This window comes from Taudactylus pleione, unplaced genomic scaffold (genome assembly GCF_031769625.1).
Source record: "Taudactylus pleione unplaced genomic scaffold, aTauple2 ptg000278l, whole genome shotgun sequence".
Taxonomy (NCBI): Eukaryota; Metazoa; Chordata; class Amphibia; order Anura; family Myobatrachidae; genus Taudactylus; species Taudactylus pleione.
In genome coordinates, this window is record NW_028284680.1 from 8,671,932 (window position 1) to 8,691,852 (window position 19,921).

General features: G+C 45.0%; 1 protein-coding gene across 6 annotated transcripts in view; it reads left to right on the forward strand.

The window, feature by feature from the left end:
- Positions 1-19,921, forward strand: part of LOC148513531 (CMP-N-acetylneuraminate-beta-galactosamide-alpha-2,3-sialyltransferase 4-like) — an 89,019-nt gene that overhangs the window by 54,353 nt on the left and 14,745 nt on the right. For all 6 annotated transcript variants that reach the window (XM_088481878.1, XM_088481883.1, XM_088481879.1 and 3 more), the window contains one exon: positions 12,954-13,094. In XM_088481878.1, the coding sequence (XP_088338004.1) occupies positions 12,954-13,094 (141 nt within the window). The remainder of the gene's footprint in view (positions 1-12,953; positions 13,095-19,921) is intronic.

Genomic DNA, 19,921 nt, shown 5'->3' on the forward strand with positions numbered 1-19,921 from the left:
TTGATCCAGACACAATTCGGCGCAAAGGAATTATACAGACCCAAGTACAGTATACATATGCAGTGCTTCTGGACCAGATGTTAGGCCTCAGCAAGAAACCCCTCGTCTATCAGCATTCAGCACGAAGACTAAAAACCCAGCGTTTGAGCACACATATTTATACCCCCCAGGGATAGACAAAACAATAGAGACATTTGTTGATGATGTCATTGATTCCCAAGGGGGATACATCTGTTACAAAGCGTTTAACAGGCTGATTCAAATAGACACAACCCAGCCTCCAACAACTGAGGGTCTCTGGATTCCCGCCACATGCAACATCCTAACAGTTATTCATATCCTATGCATTTTGTTGCTTGAAGTCTCTGCGGTCCATAAGTCGAGAATGCATGATGCGATCTCCACACCGATAATACCGGAATTCTGTTGAAAGAGTACGCATCAGTACGAAACCAAACACGGCTTACTTAGCATGTATAAAACCTTAGTTACCAAATAATCTTTATTTCACAGCATTTATACTAAGTGAACAAACTTAAATCTTATACATTAAAGCTTATGGAACCTTTATTGTGAATATGTAATGTGTGAGTATACGGGGTTTGATATAAAGACGCTAGTTAACTGGGGACAGATGCGTGTGCATTTAGCTACTAAACAGCGTTTTCATATAGGATCTTATGCATTCGCTAATATGCGACTAGTTAACAGCGCAATTGTGCGTATTACTGTGTATATGAGAAATGATGAAAGATGCAATCGCATGGTGCTAATAGTAATCTCGCCATATGTACTTAATTGTGAGTTTATCTAAAATGGCGCTTGGGCGGCCATTCGCAAATGGCGTCTTGCGATTTCATTTCCAAGATGGTGTCTTCCGGCCAGTCACAAGATGGCATCGCCGTGATTCAATTTTAAACTGATCTTGTCTCAGCCAATTATCCAGCTTCGACAGTCCACCCTTTGATAGTGAACAATATGCTATCACAATCTACTCTTTGAATTTAATTTAGGCTTACATTTACATATTATTTAGTGTTGTTGTGGGATGGCACAAGGTGGTTCTTAATCCATCAATAATGTGTCTCTGGGTGGGGACATAAAACTACTATTATACGCACACCGCGGATCTTGGAAGGTGTGGGAATGCACCAGTCTTATAAAAGCAGTCTTGAAGGGGAATTTAGACTTTACATTATCTAAAGTGTTTTAAAAATAAAATTTCAATAATACATTCTATGCATGTCTAAATATAATACATTAAATGATGGTATTTCCTAGTTCAGGGTTGTAATGCAGTTCTATATTTACCTCGGTATTCATATTGTCATTACTGATCACCATCATAGTTTCGTTCTTGCTTTTTACTCTATTTTTACATTTTCCACACTTCAACACAATAGGAACACAAAGGACGCATATGCCAATTATTATGATGATGACAATTAGTATAAGGATCAAGAATTTGCCTATGCTGGCGATCACTTCCTGGACCCATTCCCCTAGACCTGAGAACCATTTTACTGGGTTCAGCCATGAAACCCATCCTTCTATCTTTTCCCCTACTTCAGCCACTGAAGCGTTATGGTTCTTACGAAACTCCCATTTTAGCTGCAGAATTTCATCCATCTTTTGGTCTATCACCTCCTTGGGGTCGCTAGTATCATTGGTGACATAGGTGCAACATTTTACTCCAAACTGGGTGGCTAACATTACGCAATACCCTCCAGTAACAGCAGTTAAATAATTCAACACTAGCCTGTGTTGCACCAGTTCTTTCTTGTACGCTTGCAATTCTCTCCCTGTATACCTGAATGTGTCATCGTACATCTCGGTGATATTATCTATCAATTTAGCAAGTTCCTGAATATACCTAACATTTAATGTACCCCAACCAATCCTGGTGGGATCCAATGCGACTAAAACTTGAAAGCCAGTTGTCTCACTGATTAACTGAGTGGCTTTATGCACGTCACCAGGTATCATATTTCTTTTGCCTCTGTGTTCATATTGTGTGTGAAGATATGGTGACGGTGTGTTTTTATTTATACCAAGCATTTCAACATGTGTGAGGGTCATAACTTCTGGGACTACTCTTCTCAGGTAACACAAACCTTCGGAACTCAGGGAGAGCCACTTATACGCTTTTCTTCCACATATAAAATATACATTTTCAGGGAGAACATAAGGGATGGTATGCATCATTATCATTAAGCACATTTCTCTTGCAAACAATCCTATTTCTGGGTCTTCCATCTGGTTCATGCAAGTCTCTGGATGTATTATTTTAGCACAATAACCATCTGGCACCTTACCAATAATTTCTTTGATGGAACTCAATGTATACCAATACCTAAAATGTTTCCCACCAGATTTAATTGAGCGTAACAGATCATGGTTTATGGGCTCATTATCAGCTCTTTGTGAGAAGGTCATCGTCTGATTATTCCCTGTCACTTCCCAACTCCCGGGTTTATTGGGGTTGGTTATGTTTAAACACAAAAGTGATCTATCTACTTGGAATTGATAGAGTTTGAAATGAGGTGGTTTGGATGAGAGGAACTTTCCATCCAATGTTTCCCTTTCTGTAATTCCAAAATTTCCGTGATATTCACCGGAAATGGCACCAACCCTACGTTATGCTGTCCCTGTGGCACTTATGAACACACCCAGCAATCAGTTTGATTTAACAGTTTGCCTACCATGCTATGATAATCCTCTAAAGGATACCAACCCGAGTACGGGTTATATTTAGGTTGGCACCGTTGGATACAGTTCTCATCAACTAGGGACCCACATAGCTCACAAATACAGGAATCTTCAGACGATAAACCTACACATCGTCCCCGAGTATCCGGAATGACAGCTCTCTTAACAATAACAGTACTAAGATTGGTCAGACACTTCCCTGATTGGCATTGCACTCCTCCTGACTCCACTCCATCAGCACTGCCATCAACTCCCATTTCCTCAATCTGTCTCCCATCACAGAAACTGGATATTCCCGAACCGGCCAGGATGGTGAACAAAATTCTCTTAGTTCAGGTATCTCACTACGACCTTTTCAATCCTCCCAGAAGAAGCTCGCAAGCGACAGGTCCACACTATCAGCCTTGTCTCCGACTTGTTTCTCCACCGGTTGATTGACCTTTTTGCAGTGAGTGGAATGGACCCAGGTATCTCTCTCGGCCACCTTCAAAGATGTAGTACTCGACAGCAGCAGCTGGTACGGACCTTCCCACCGATTAGTCAAACAACCTGAACGCAAGAAATTTCTGATCATAACATATTCTCCTGGTTCAATATCATGACAGTTAGTTTCAGGCATATCATTAGACAACAATTTCAGTTTCTGGTGCTGTTGCTTTAACTGCTTACTCATTGATATAAGATACTTTACAGTTACCTCGTTGTTACCCTTCAGGTCTTCCTGTGGACTTATAATCAAATGAGGTTGTCTACCGAACAGTATTTCAAATGGGGACAGATTTAGAGGGGTCTAGGTGTGGTCCTTATGCTATGTAGGACCAAAGGTAACGCTTCTGGCCATCCTAGTCCAGTCTCTGCCATAATTTTACTTAACTTATTTTTAATAGTTCCGTTAATCCTCTCTACCTTGGCACTGGCTTGCGGTCGGTAGGGGGTGTGAAGTCGGCTATTAATACCCATCAGCTTACACATATTTTGAAAAATATCACCTGTGAAATGAGTACCCCTGTCACTCTCAATGATTTTAGGGATACCGTACCTGCATACAAATTCCTGAACTATTTTCTTGGCAGTAAACGCAGCAGTATTAGTGGCACTGGGTAGGCCTCAACCCAATTAAAAAATACATCCGTGCACACTAATACATACTTAAGGTTCCTGCAGGGTGGCAATTGGATGAAATCAATTTGTATCACCTGGAAAGGTCCATCAGTCAGTGGAATGTGGGACGGTTCGGTAGGGATTGCTTTCCCTATGTTCTTCCTCAAGCAGGTCAGACAGGACATTGCTATCTTTTCTGCTTGTGAAGAAAATCCTGGTGCACACCAGTATGCTCTCACCAACTTGCACATACCTTGTTTTCCCAGATGAGTCAGACCATGTGCTGCCTCAGCCAGACTGGGGTAATATGCCTTGGGGGCTACTGGCTTACCTTGTCCATCGCTCCAGAGCCCGGAGGACTCTTGCCTACATCCCTTGGACTTCCAAATGTATCTTTCCTGAAATGAACACAAATTTTGCATCTCAATTAATTTCAGCATAACAATTGTTTGGAAGACATATCATTTTTTCAGTTGGAGAAAACATTTTTAACCCTGCTGCCCATTTTGCAGCTTCATCGGCTCTGCTGTTGCCCAGTGACACCGGATCATCCTCACATGTATGGGCTTTACATCGCTGTAGGCAGTTGGATTGCTTCTAAAAGATGTTTTATGTGTCGAATGTGCAACTGGTGTGCCTGCTGCTGTCATAAAATTTCTCAGGCGCCATAGAGCCCCAAAATCGTGCACCACCCCGAACGCATACCTTGAGTCAGTATAAATGTTAGCAGATTTGCCTGCTGCCAGTTCACACGCTCTAGTTAGTGCTACTAACTCTGCCACCTGGGCTGAGTGAGGAGGACCAAGAGGCTTAGCTTCTATGATGTCTGTGTCATTTACAACAGCATAACCTGTACATAATTCACCTGTGTCTGTTTGTCTATGATAACTCCCATCCGTATAAAAAGTCACATCCACATTCTCTAAAGGTGTGTCATGTATGTCAGGTCTAGCAGTAAAGGTCTGATTCAGATATGTCATACAATCGTGCGTATCATTATGTCTGCTGAACTCACCTCCCGCCAGCAACTCCTCTCCTTCCACCCTTTGTACATCATGTTGTACATATGGTAAATACATTGCTGGATTCAGCGTGCTGCAACGTTTAACAGTGATGTTTGCGGGTACGATTAGAGCTAGTTCCCATTTGGTAAACCTAGCTGAAGAGACGTGTCTGGTTTGAGCTGAGTTCAACAGAGCAGATACAGCATGGGGAGTGTAGACAATCATATCATGACCCAGTACTACGTCCTCACTTTTACTCACCAATAGAGCGGTAGCTGCTACACTTCTCAAACAAGTGGGGAGTTATCTTGCTACAGTGTCCAGTTGGGCACTGTAGTATGCTACGGGCCTACTGGCATCACCATGTTTTTGTGTAAGGACACCTGCAGCACAACCATCGGCTTCCGTACAATACAAATCAAAAGGTTTTTCATAATCAGGTATTCCCAATGCAGGAGCTCTTGTCAGACTATCCTTAAGATTAAGGAAAGCCTGCTCTGATTCCTCTGTGTGTATGACACGATCGGGCTTTGAGGAAGAGACTAATTCCTGTAAAGGTAAGGCCAAAATGGAAAACCCTGGGATCCACATTCTACAATATCCACACATTCCCAAGAAGGTATGAATTTGCTGTTGATTCTGCGGCAGTGTCATGTTTTGTATGGACTGGATTCTATCATTTGTTAGATGTCGTAACCCCTGGGTTAGGCAGTGTCCCAAATATTTTACTCTGGATTGGCACGGCTGTAGTTTGTCCTTAGCCACCTTGTGTCCTGTATGCGAGAGATGAAGTAACAAAAGTTTTGTATCATTCAAACATGACATAAACGAGTCAGAACATAGCAATAAATCATCCACATATTGAATTAGAACAGATCCATTTGCAGGTTGAAAGGATTGTAAACAGTCGTGTAATGCCTGGGAAAAGATACTGGGGCTGTCTATGAAACCTTAGGGTAACCATGTTCATGTATATTGTACACCTTTGTATGTAAATGCAAATAGATACTGACAGTCAGGGTGGAGAGGCACAGAGAAGAAAGCAGAACAGAGGTCAATGACAGTGAAATGGGTTGCTTTTGGTGGGATCTGCATCAGGATGACAGCTGGATTTGGCACTACAGGGAATTGGCTCTCTACTACCTTATTAACACCTCTAAGATCTTGTACCAGCCTATAACCCCTCCCACCACTCTTCTTCACTGGAAAGATGGGACTGTTTGCTACACTAGCTGTACGAACTAAAATTCCCTGTTGCAATAATCGCTCAATTATTGGAAAAACCCCTAATTCTACCTCCTGTTTTAGTGGGTACTGGGGAATTTTTGGAGCTTGCCTACCGCTTTTTAAATTTACCATTACAGGGCTTACGTTTGCCATTAATCCAGTGTCCTGTCCATCCTTAGTCCAAAGGGAATCTGGAATTTGGGACAACATTTCATCTACCTGAGATGGATTTTCATTTAAACTTGTAGAGTGATACATTATCCTTTGGGGAGTGTCCAATATATCCCGCACCTCGTGTGCAACTCTCTCTGGGATATCTAAAAATACACCATCAGGGGTGCAATATATAACACATCCCATCTTACATAACGAGTCTCTACCCAGCAGGTTAGTAGGAGCCGCAGCAGCCAGAAGGAAAGAATGTCTGGTTTGCAACAGCCCAATAGTAACCTCTGTGGACTTTGTTAAAGGATAATGTTCCACTTTACCTGTTACACCCATTGTTGGTACTGTCTCGTTGGTCACCTGTAAATTAATGGGAGATTTTATCACTGACCTGGTCGCCCCTGTGTCTACAAGAAAAGGATATTTAGTACCAGCTACATCAACCATCATGACCGGTTCTTCCCTATTACTTCACGTTAACCTGACTATCTGTAGACTACAGGTATGACCTGACCCCTAGCGTTGGCTACCATTCTCCAATAAAGCATTTACGGCCACAATTGGAGCTGGTGCCTGCTGAACATTTGCTGTTCTCTGTGCATATCCCTTATGGGGATATCCAGGTCTTCCTTAATTTGGGGTTCCTACTCTTGTTTACAAGTAAAACATGTCCATGGATCGGGTAATATGTGTTGTTGTGAGGTTTGAGCAGAGGGTAAAGGTGGTGGATATGGGTAAGGATAGGGAGGGTAAGGGTATTGTGGGGGATATGAGTATGGGACCTGTGGTTGTATTGGGTTAGTGGAATAGAGCTGTGTTTGTCATTGCGTGGGGTTAGTGAGGGAATATAATTGTTCAGCTGTAAGTGTGTGTGCAGGTGCGAGTGTGTCGGTTGGCTGTGATGTTACCGTCATTCCCTCCAGAGCTTGGATACTGACAGCCATTCGTTTTTCGCTCTGGGTCTCTCTCTTTTTTGAGATGTTTTTATCATGTTCTATGGCAGATTCTATGAGGGTATCTATTGTGAGTCCCCTCCAGCCAGGCTGTGAGGTCTGAACCCGAGTCTTTAAATTCTCTTTCAGACCGTCCATTAGTACCGTGACTATCATTCCCCTGTGGTGAGTGCTATCTTTAATATCTTCTATCCCAGTGTACTGGGTGATAGCCTGCAGAGCCCGATCGCAATAATCTTCTGCAGTTTCACTCTCTTTTTGCTTAATGGTGAAAATTGTATTCCAGTTAACTACTACTGGAAAATATATACCCAATTGAGTTACAATGCGGGAAATGTTACCTTGGTTTACTTGGTCTGTTAAGGGAACGTCACCATTAGAGATGAGCGGTTCGGATTCTGTGGAATCTGAACCGCTCCGAACATTGGGGATCCGAGTCCACCCGAACCCTGTTCGGGTGTTCACCGCCTGACTCGGATCCCCGTTCGGGGCCGAACGGCGGCCGCCTGATGTCGGATTCTCACTAGACAATCCGACATCAGGTCTCCTCGCGTGTAGGGCAGAGCGCAGTGATAGCGCTCTGCCCTACACAGACACAGACACACAGCCGCCAGCGGCAGCTGTGTGTTTGTTACAGCAGCCAATGAGAGTCACACAGACTCTCATTGGCTGCTGCACGGAGGGAGCCGGCTGGAGCTCACACATGAGCTCCGTCTTCCGGCTCCCTCCTCAGCGTGTGACAGAGCGGACGGCGCGGGAGCGGGGATACAGGTAAGTTTTATTTTTTTTATTTTTTTACTTGTCAAAGGTCCGGGGGCGCTACTGGGGGGGGGGTCTGCACTACTGGGGGGGTCTGCTACTGGGGAGGGCTATACTACTGGGGGGGCCATACTACAGAGGGGCCTGCTACTGGGGGGGCTATACTACTGGGGGGGGGTCTGCTACTGGGGGAGGCAATACTACTGGGGGGGCCATACTACAGAGGGGCCTGCTACTGGGGGGGGCTATACTACTGGGGGGGGTCTGCTACTGGGGGGGCCATACTACTGGGGGGGGTCTGCTACTGGGGGGGCCATACTACTGGGGGGGATCTGCACTATTGGGGGGCCATACTACAGAGGGGCCTGCTACTGGGGGGGGCTATACTACTGGGGGGTCTGCACTACTGGGGGGGGTCTGCTACTGGGCAGGGCTATACTACTGGGGGGGCCATACTACAGAGGGGCCTGCTACTGGGGGGGGCTATACTACTGGGGGGGGTCTGCTACTGGGGGGGCCATACTACTGAGGGGCCTGCTACTGGGGGGGGCCATACTACTGGGGGGGCCTACTACAGGGGGGGCCATACTACAGGGGGGGCTACTACTGGAGCAGCCTACTACTGGGGGGGCCTGCTACTGGGGCAGCCTACTACTGGGGGAGCCATACTACTGGGGGAGCCATACTACTGGGGGGGCATACTACTGGGTGGCATGCTAATGGGGGGCATACTACTGGGGGGGCCTGCTAATGGGGGACATACTACTGGGGGGGGCCTGCTAATGGGGGGCATACTACTGGGGAGCATTCAACTGGGGGCACTGCATAGTGGACCGTACTACTAAGGGGACTGCATAGGGGGCACCACTGCTGGGGGACATTGTGTAAGGGACACCGCTACTGTGGGCATTCTGTAAAAGGGTCACTACTGTGGGCATTGTGTAAAAGGGGCACTACTGTGTGTCGTAACATAAATAAGAGACACTACTTTATGGTGTAATGTGAATCAGGCCCTATGTGCGGTGTAATGCTAATAAGATTGTGCATTGTGACTCCTAGGGCCGTAGCCCACTTTGTAAACAAGTACTGTGACTCTGCTGGCCGTACCCCACTGGGTGGGTGCACTACTTTTCATTTCTGCCACTGCTGTGTGGCAATGTGTCATAGATGTGCTTTATACTGTGGTGTCTGTGTCGTTGTGCCGCTGCTTTGTCGCTTAGTAACCAGTCAGCTCACTGCAACCTTTGGCCAATAATGTTGAAAACAATATTATAAGCTGTGATATGGTCTAAATTGACTGGAAATTAATGTTATTGAGGTTAATAATACTCTAGGAAGAAAAAAAAGACCAATTTATGTGATTTTAGCTTTTTTTGTCAATTTTTGTAAAAAAATCCAAATCCAAATCCAAATCCAAAGCCAGTCACCGCAGTTTGGCAAATCCAAATCCAAATCCAAAGCCGGACGACGAATTAGAACCAAATCCAAATCCGGCAAAAATGGTCCGGCGCACATCCCTAGTCACCATCCAATACACAATCCGTGATAAATTTTGTCACGTCGGTATTGCGTGGTAGACAGGCCCTTAACACCACACGCCAATCTTTATTAGTGGGCTCATGTGAACTACCCAAATTTCTCAAAAATCTTTGACATTTGGCTAGTTCCTTTTTGGGATCGGGGAAATCATTTATGATGGAATTTAGTTCTGCTCTTGTCCAAGGACAATGCATTACCACTTCCTCGTGGGTACTATACCGTTCGCATCTGCATTTCTATTTGGAACGGTTATTGTCCGAATGGGATGCAGACCGGTAGCGCTGCTGCCTTTGATCTTGTTACCTGGCTGGGGGTTTAATCTGCTGCTGCTACGTATGGTATGAACAACTTCCTCTACGGGTGCAGAGGGTGTTAGCACTTCCCTTGCTGTTACCGATGGAGATGGCGGCACCACTCGTGATTGTGGTGATACAGCATCTATCATTTGCACAGCATAGGAAATGGCAGACATTACAATAGGCTCATCATCCACATCATAAACATTTTCTTTATGGTTGCTTCAAAGAGGGTACAAATTGCTTGTTACATTTTTATGAGTATTTTTGGTAACTGTACTTGCACCTCCATCCACATAAGGTTGGGGAGGTGAGCGTGAACTGCTGGCAATACTCTCCACAATGCTACCTTGCCGCATGTGTGCGCCATTTTGCGGCTCACCCTTATTGCAATTTAGCATCGCGGATGTATTCTCTGGCAATGTGCTCGCGACGCTAGTTTGCGTTGCTTGCACATTTTTAAGCCACGCATCCCCCTCATGCTGCCACAGTTTTAAACATTCATAATATTTAACCTTTTTCTATCGGGAGCGCATCAGACTGATGTGATCCTGGACATTATCTAATACATCTTTATCAAAACTACCAATTCTGGGAAACGGTTTAACACTCTTCATCGTCATATGAAACCATACATCACAATACCTTATCGCATAAGTACCGTACTTAGTATGCATAATACGACGAGCCAATCCGATCAGCGCCTCCATTAGCAGCACATCATTGTCTAACATCTCTACTGTTTGCGCGGCTCCCATTCTGAGACAAAATCCTACGCTTTTCAATAAAGATTTAAACTGGTGAAAGACAATCAAGATACTTTCACTTACCTGTGGACGATTTAAGTCGGTGGCGCCCACACATCTGGATAAGATTTGCAAAAGCCAACTTCAACACCTGGATAAGATTTAGTAAGGCAACTTCCACACCTATGGAAGTTTGTATGTCGGCTACTTCCACGCACCTCTCTACAAGAAAGACAACATGTACACCTGCTATTGTGTATAGAACGGTAAAGCTACTTACCGAGCGGCTAGACTAACCCTTACACCTAGCCCTTAAGGATCATATGATACCCTTAACTGTAGGGAACAAGTTACCCCTACCAACACATACTCACTGTTACACACTTTTTCCTGCGCAGAAAAATACACGTTAACCCAGATATTGATAACAATTGAAAAATGTAAACCTCAACTGCTTTAATTAAACACGTGGCAGCACGACCGGAAGTACGTATATGCTATTGTGCGACCAGTCGCATGCACAATAATGCGACTACCACACAACCGTATGACAACCTTTAGCTGCGTACACAAAAGTGCATCTTGTGCGCCAAACTGCGACTCAGCCGCGTACTCAATACAGCGGCACCTCTCTAAACGTTAGGTTCTATCAACAAAGGAAAACAAACTTTTTCCTCTCTTGTCCCTGGATTCTAGTCAGCTTCCTTGGCTCACATGGAAACTGATAGCGATCTTTCAGCACAAAGCGGTTGCAGGTAAACCCTGCATGTGGCCACTCCACCCTTTGCTGAGATATCGATAGCCGTATGTACCGTGTGAGTAGGTAAGTAACTTCACTACGAGCCCCCAACTAAGGAATCTATATTTGAACCTCTATACACTCCTTCCTATACCTTCTAATATCCTGCCTATACCTTCTAATATCCTGCCTATACCTTCTAAGGATGATGCTAATTTGCGTACGCAGTCATACAGTAAAAAAAGACTTAAGACCTGGAATCTGTGGTTCCAAAGCACAAGTATTATTCAAGTAAAGTACAGTCAGTTACACGCTATTGATGCAGACACAATTCAGTACAGTACAGTATACATACGCAGCGCTTCCGGACCAGATGTTAGGCATCAGCAAGAAACCTCTTGTCTATCAGCATTCAGCACGAAGACTAAAAACCCAGCGTTTGAGCACACATATTTATACCCCCCAGGGATAGACAAAACAATAGAGACGTTTGTTGCTGATGTCATTGGTTCCCAAGGGGGATACATCTGTTACAGAGCGTTTAACAGGCTGATTCAAATAGACACAACCCAGCCTCCAACAACTGAGGGTCTCTGGATTTTGTTGCTTGAAGTCTCTACGGTCCATAAGTCGAGAATGCATGATGCGATCTCCACACCGATAATACAGGAATTCTGTTGAAAGAGTACGCATCAACACGAAACCAAACACGGCTTACTTAGCATGTATAAAACCTTAGTTACCAAATAATCTTTATTTCACAGCATTTATACTAAGTGAACAAACTTAAATCTTATACCTTAAAGCTTATGGAACCTTGTATGTGAATATGTAATGTGTGAGTATACGGGGTTTGATATAAAGACGCTAGTTAACTGGGGACAGATGCGTGCGCATTTAGCTACTAAACAGCATTTTCATATAGGATCTTATGCATTCGCTAATATGCGACTAGTTAACAGCGCAATTGTGCGTATTACTGTGTATATGAGAAATGATGAAAGATGCAATCGCATGGTGCTAATAGTAATCTTGCCATATGTACTTAATTGTGAGCTTATCTAAAATGGCGCTTGGGCGGCCATTCGCAAAATGGCATCTTGCGATTTCATTTCCAAGATGGCGTCTTGCGGCCAGTCGCAAGATGGTGTCGCCGCGATTCAATTTTAAACTGATCTTGTCTCAGCCAATTATCCAGCTTCGACAGTATGAACGATCATCATCTGCAGATATATCGCTATAGTGTATACCCACCTTTAGAAGTGAAGCGATCACTATCTACTTCTTTGGAACCTCGCAGCGCTATTGGGGATGCACCGTCTGCTGACCACGCAAGTGTCACTGCTGGGAAGGGATACAATGGCTGACTCCACATAAAAATGGCATTAGCTAACGGGGCCAAACTGCAGAATGCATTCCGGAGCTTGGTTGAGTGTGCAATAAAGCGGCCCCTGGAAAAAACTTTGGGGGCTGCTATTTCATTTGATAACGGGAGACTGCAGCAGATATCTCCAACATCTCCGGCTATCCCCTGTACATACATTCGGGTGATGCTAACTATTTGAGGGTCCCCTCCCCCCACCCCAAAAATGGGTGCTTTCAAGGGATTTGCCGCAAATATTGATAAATGGACCCCTAAGCTTCTAAGTACATGACTTAAATCAAAGCGGTAACATATGCCATCATCTATTTTATACTGTCTCATTATTTTGCAGATTGAAAAAAGTTTCTGGAAACAGCCCCCTGTAATGTGGGAGCTACAGCCTCAGAACATGCGCCTCTTCAATCCTTACTATGTGGAATTTGCTGCCACAGAATTCTTGGGTTCTACTCGTAGAAACAAAGTATTGAGATGGGTAAGTGGGGAGTTGTGTCACAGTGATTAGTGATTGCCTTGCATATACTGAATTTGAATGATGCCAACATACAAAGGAATATATTTATTAAAGTCATAAAAGAGCAATGCAGAAGGATTTCACGGCAAAATGGGCACATCTGCCCCTATTACTGCCCAACTGCATTAGCCTTAGGGGCAGAACTATGGGAGACAATGGAGGCCCCTGCCACCGAGCTCCAGCTCCACCTCCATTGTCCACAACCTATTCACCCCACTTAGGGGTGTAACTATGTACACGGAGTGTACCATCATGGCCACCCAATACATGGCATGCCTTTGCGGCACCTGAGAAGCCACCATACACTAGTGGAGAGCACCATGTCAGACCATCAGCTGCTGCCTTCATCTATCTATAGCCTGGATGCATGCAATTTGCTACATTACAGTGTCAGTGGCTGTGACGGGGGGGCACCAAATTATAACTTGCCTTCGGGAATCTGGGTTGAATTTACACCACTGATTAGCCTTATGCTGAACCAACATACATATGGCAGGATGCTACTGTGTAAGCCTTTTTTCCTTGAAGGTAGCTTTGTATGTTACTGTACTGTTCCTTTTAGATGGGAATAATTTAGCGCTTATTTTTGTCAAATTTATTTATTGAAAATTTTTCAAATAATATAAAGAGCAAACCAAAATCAACATAAAAGTGATCATGCAAATCACAGAGGGACAATGAAAATCAAAACATCATGGGGTTCAGTATCATTAATAAGGAATATAGATTAACAAAAAGGCTTGCATAGCTTGGTGCGAAAGATGTTCCCATTGCTGTGCCTTTTATTTGATTGTGAACATAATAGAGTTAAACTAGATAGGGAAGCTTTGATACAGTATAAACAGAAAACAACAAGAGACTATTTTCAATTAGCCTTCATAACGCAATTCAGTAGCAGTCATTATTATCTCCTGGAGAATATTTTAAAGAAACACTATCACATTCTGGGTTTGGGTGAACAACTAATCCATGTACTACCCAATAAACTAAAGATCATTTACAGAAAAAGGCAAGAATTTAAGACAAGAGTTTACAAGAATTATAGCCCAATTAAAAATTAATCAAAAGGACACTTCTATTGCCTTTATCTGTATGGCGTGCAAAACCGCGAATATAAAAGATACAAAACCAGTCACTAAATTCTCTTCTAACCAAACAAGAACTGAATACAAAATAAGAGAACATATTTCTTGTGAAACAGAGGGGGTCATCTACCTCCTACCTCCTAGAATGTTGGACAAACAAAAGAAAATTGAAAATGGAGCGGAGCATATATACAATATAAAGAGTAGCATACAGACCCACCACATCACACAACATTTAGAAAAATATAATAAAGACCCCTCAACGCTGAAGTTTATAGGAATAGAAAAAATAAACCCGAACTGGAGGGGAGGAGACATAATAGTCGAACTGAGAAAAAAATGAAACCCGTTGGATTTATTACCTGAAGACACTAAAGCTGGGTAAACGATGTGTGTACCCAGTGCTACGACTGACTACCGCCCCTGCTGATGAGCCTACATATCGGGTGGCTGGTACACATTAGACGATCCGGTGCTTGACCGCCCAATATGTCGGCCCCTGACGCATCCCGCTGCATGGGGTCATCAGTCTCATCGTCAGATTGAGCTGCATGTAGGGCCGATCTGACAATGCGCCTGACTCTGCTGGAGTGCACAACGGCAGACATAGTGGGTACACACTTGACAATTTGAAAGATTTCTCATTCCGGTCACCCCCCATAACCTAAATCTAACCCTCCCCACCCCGGCTAACACTAAGGGCTCTCTGGACTTACCTTAGTTCGGGCACACATCCTCCTGGATTCCGGCATCGGGATTAAGATAGCCGTCTGTATTTTGATGCCTATCTTAACACTTTTGTCGGGTTTCCAGGACAGAAATTTCCCGTGGAGCAGAAGGGTACATTAAATTGTATACCAGTGACTATTATTTTCAACTTCCATGATATAACACTGATACTAGTCTATGATTACATCCACTATACAAGCTTTTCAGATACTATAACGTTGTATAATACATATAAGCTGATTCCTCTGTAATAGTTAAAATACCAGTATACAACTCATAGTACACAATTCTATCATAATACTGAAATAACACCAAAACTATGATAATATTATAACTATGATCACAACACATGGAACAGAGTATTTATGTATGTATATCTCAGTACACAATTCTATCATAATACTATAAAGCATCCACCAACCACATGGCCCAACTTCAATTTCCATTAAACACATGGTTCAATGGGGGAAGGGGGAGAGCACATGGAATTTCCTTTGTAACCTGAAATATACACCATGTTACGAAACTGTAGCTTCCATTAAACAAGACAAGGAATACACTACAAATCCACCGTATGCATTGCTACATATTCTACATTACAGAGTCACCCATATAGCTTGCTGTTAGAAATTCACTTCACTATTGAATGTTAACCCAGCCTTTTCCGAAACTACAATACAAACTTGTTACCCATATAGTCTACTACAGATTGAGACAAACTTGCTACAAATACACTAACTTATCCAAGCCATATTCAAAGCATTACAGCTTGATAACCTTACTGTTAATCACCATATTGATTACTACATAAATCACTACAAACTATTTATATAAGCTATAAACAGATTAATACAAACTTGTTACAAATACCCAAATAGGCTAACTAATGTACAGTTTACTTAGCCATTATGAGTAGATATCTCCAGGCCTCCTGGGGAATGAAGCTGCATTTTGGCCTCCTTCTGGGGGGCAAATCTGCTCTGCCTGTGTCTCTGGTGTCTCCTTGCAAGAATGTGTATTTCTCCAAGTGTGTGTGCCTGCATCTGTGTGAGACCCTTTCTCTGATCTCTGTGAGAATCCAACCTTTTTCCTATTACCTGATAGGTGTGTTCAAAAAGGGGGTGTTTCAATCCTTTACTTTGAAACTCATGTCCAATCACCAGTGAGGAGGCTTCAAGAGGAAAAAGCCTCTTGCCAGGGGTATGATGTGAAGTATGAACACCTTAACAAATGCTAATTAGATTGTATTGTGGGGTCTCTTCCCATCTATGGGTATGTTAAACCATCTGGCCAGACTAGTTCTGGGATCTGACTCTGGGATGTGTGAATATATATATATATATATATATATATATATATATATATAATATATATATATATACATAATACACACACACATATTTTATTAATATATGTTGATTTTAATATATACACTGTAACGGGGTGAGCAGGAGAGAGAGGGATGGGTAGATGGGGGATAATCAGGAGCAGGAGAGAGAGGAATGGGTAGATAGGGGATAAGCAGGAGAGAGAGGAATGGGTAGATAGGGGGGTAATCAGGAGCAGGAGAGAGAGGAATGGGTAGATGGGGGTAATCAGGAGCAGGAGAGAGAGGAATAGGTAGATGGGGGTAATCAGGAGCAGGAGAGAGGAATGGGTAGATGGGGGATAATCAGGAGCAGGAGAGAGAGGAATGGGTAGATGGGGGTAATCAGGAGCAGGAGAGAGAGGAATAGGTAGATGGGGGTAATCAGGAGCAGGAGAGAGGAATGGGTAGATGGGGGATAATCAGGAGCAGGAGAGAGAGGAATGGGTAGATGGGGGTAATCAGGAGCAGGAGAGAGAGGAATAGGTAGATGGGGGATAATCAGGAGCAGGAGAGAGAGGAATAGGTAGATGGGGGTAATCAGGAGCAGGAGAGAGGAATAGGTAGATGGGGGTTAATCAGCAGCAGGAGAGAGAGGAATGGATAGATAAGGGGTAATCAGGAGCAGGAGAGAGAGGAATGGGTAGATAGGGGGTAATCGGGAGCAGGAGAGAGAGGAATGGGTAGATAGGGGGTAATCGGGAGTAGGAGAGAGAGGAATGGGTAGATAGGGGGTAATCGGGAGCAGGAGAGAGAGGAATGGGTAGATAGGGGGTAATCGGGAGCAGGAGAGAGAGGAATGGGTAGATAGGGGGTAATCAGGAGCAGTAGGAAATGAAATTAGGAAAGGCACAGAAGTCTGAAAAACATATGTGGAGATGTACAGTATCAAGCAGTGAAAAACGTGGACTAGTGGAGAAGTTGCCCATAGCAACCAATTAGCTACTACCTATCATTTTATTGAATGTACTTGATAAATGTTACCTCTAAGCTGGTTGGTGGCTATGGGCAACTTCTCCGCTGTTTTCAATGCTATATACATCTACCACGCAATGTGTAACCATGTCTTTCAGACATCCACTTGTGGCATAGCCAGGGTGTTGTATGGGGTTTGGAATTGGCTTTCACTGTTTATATAACAATGGGGTCTAAACCTATTCTGGGTGGTGAAATATTTGAAATAAGGAAACTGCGTAGAACCCAGTATTTGAATTGGGTAATAAGCCTCAATCTCAATACCCTGCTCTTGTGAATTATGAATTGGGGATATCCGATCACTCCGTGTCATTTCAATTCTGTACTGTTGCTGCGTCGACTACAGTATAGTGATGAGATGTATAGATCCCTGCGTAGTACATGTATAATGTATGAATGTGCTCTGGCTTTGCATGGAGTGATTTGCCTTAACGTTTGTATGTGCACACAACTTTGTCACTGTATTTTTCTTTATACCATCCCTGCTATGTTCTGGCACTCAGTTTCCAAATAGGTGCCCACATGAGGCACCTGCTAGAAATTTTTTTCAGGTACACTTTCAGTTCCCCATCCTCCCCTGCCTGTGATACCTGTAGTGCAGACCGTTCCCAATCCTCCCCCGCCTGTGATACCTGTAGTGCAGACAGTTCCCAATCCTCCCCCGCCTGTGATACCTGTAGTGCAGACCGTTCCCAATCCTCCCCCGACTGTGATACCTGTAGTGCAGACCGTTCCCAATCCTCCCCCGACTGTGATACCTGTAGTGCAGACAGTTCCCAATCCTCCCCCGCCTGTGATACCTGTAGTGCAGACAGTTCCCAATCCTCCCCCGCCTGTGATACCTGTAGTGCAGACCGTTCCCAATCCTCCCCCGCCTGTGATACCTGTAGTGCAGACCGTTCCCAATCCTCCCCCGCCTGTGATACCTGTAGTGCAGACCGTTCCCAATCCTCCCCCGCCTGTGATACCTGTAGTGCAGACCGTTCCCAATCCTCCCCCGACTGTGATACCTGTAGTGCAGACAGTTCCCAATCCTCCCCCGCCTGTGATACCTGTAGTGCAGACCGTTCCCAATCCTCCCCCGCCTGTGATACCTGTAGTGCAGACCGTTCCCAATCCTCCCCCGCCTGTGATACCTGTAGTGCAGACCGTTCCCAATCCTCCCCCGCCTGTGATACCTGTAGTGCAGACCGTTCCCAATCCTCCCCCGCCTGTGATACCTGTAGTGCAGACCGTTCCCAATCCTCCCCCGCCTGTGATACCTGTAGTGCAGAGAGTTCCCAATCCTCCCCTGCCTGTGATACCTGTAGTGCAGACAGTTCCCAATCCTCCCCCGCCTGTGATACCTGTAGTCAGTGGCGGGCTGGGCCGGGGGGCAAGGTGCCATGTGCCCCTCGGGCCGCAGCGTCATGCGGGCCGGTGCAGTCTGTGTCACTGTGACACAGACTGCACCACGTGTGTAGCGCTGACCGGACGGAGTTCGGTCAGCGCTACACTGACAAACACACAGCCGCCGGCTCCGGCAGCTGTGTGTTTGTTGTAAGCAGCAGCCAATGAGAGTCTGTCAGACTCTCATTAGCTGCTGCTGCTGCGCCCACTGCGGGAGCCGCTCCATCTTCTGGCTTCCGCAGTGGGCAATGGGAGAGACGTCATGATGTCATATGACATCTCTCCCATAATGCAGAGCGGCCCGGCCCGGGAGGACAGACGAGGAGCAGATGGCGGCGGCGGCGGGAGCGCGGATTCAGGTAAGTGTTTTTTTTTTATTTTGTTTTTTTATTTTGTGGGTTTACTGGGGGGGGGGTCTGGCACTACTGGGGGCACTACAAGGGGGGTGGGGGACTACTACTACTGGGGGCACTATAAGGGGACTACTACTACTGGGGGCACTACAAGGGGGGTGGGGACTACTACTACTGGGTACACTACAAGGGGGGGACTACTGCTACTACTGGGGACACTACAAGGGGGGGACTACTACTGGGGGCACTACAGGGGGGGGCTACTACTACTGGGGGCACTACAAGGGGGGACTACTACTAATGGGGGCACTACAAAGGGGGGGACTACTACTAATGGGGGCACTACAAAGGGGGGGACTACTACTACTGGGGGCACTGCAAAGGGGGGGGACTACTACTACTGGGGGCACTACAAAGGGGGGGGACTACTACTACTGGGGGCACTACAAGGGAGGGGACTACTACTGGGGGCACTACTGGAGGCCTGCACAAGGGTGTTCTCTCCTGTGGCACACGGGGGCATTGCATATGGGCACTACGACAGGGGGCTGCCCTAATCTTTATTTTTACCTTACATTATTCCCATATGGACCCGCCTCCTCCCTGGAACACTTTAGGGGGGGCCCTGCCGTAGCACGCATATTCTTCGGACTCCCTGGCTACATGCTACTCCTCTGCCAGGGCCACCTGCATGCATTTGCCCCCCAGGCTAAAAGTTGCAGCCAGCCCCTGCCTGTAGTGCAGACAGTTCCCATGTCACTGTTCTCATTTATTTACCCCATGCATGAAATAAGACTAAACCAAGAAGTATGTTAAGAGAAAACCGGATATAAGTTTGTTTAATTGAAACTCATGATATCAAAGACTGGACTTTAATGTGACATTTAAACC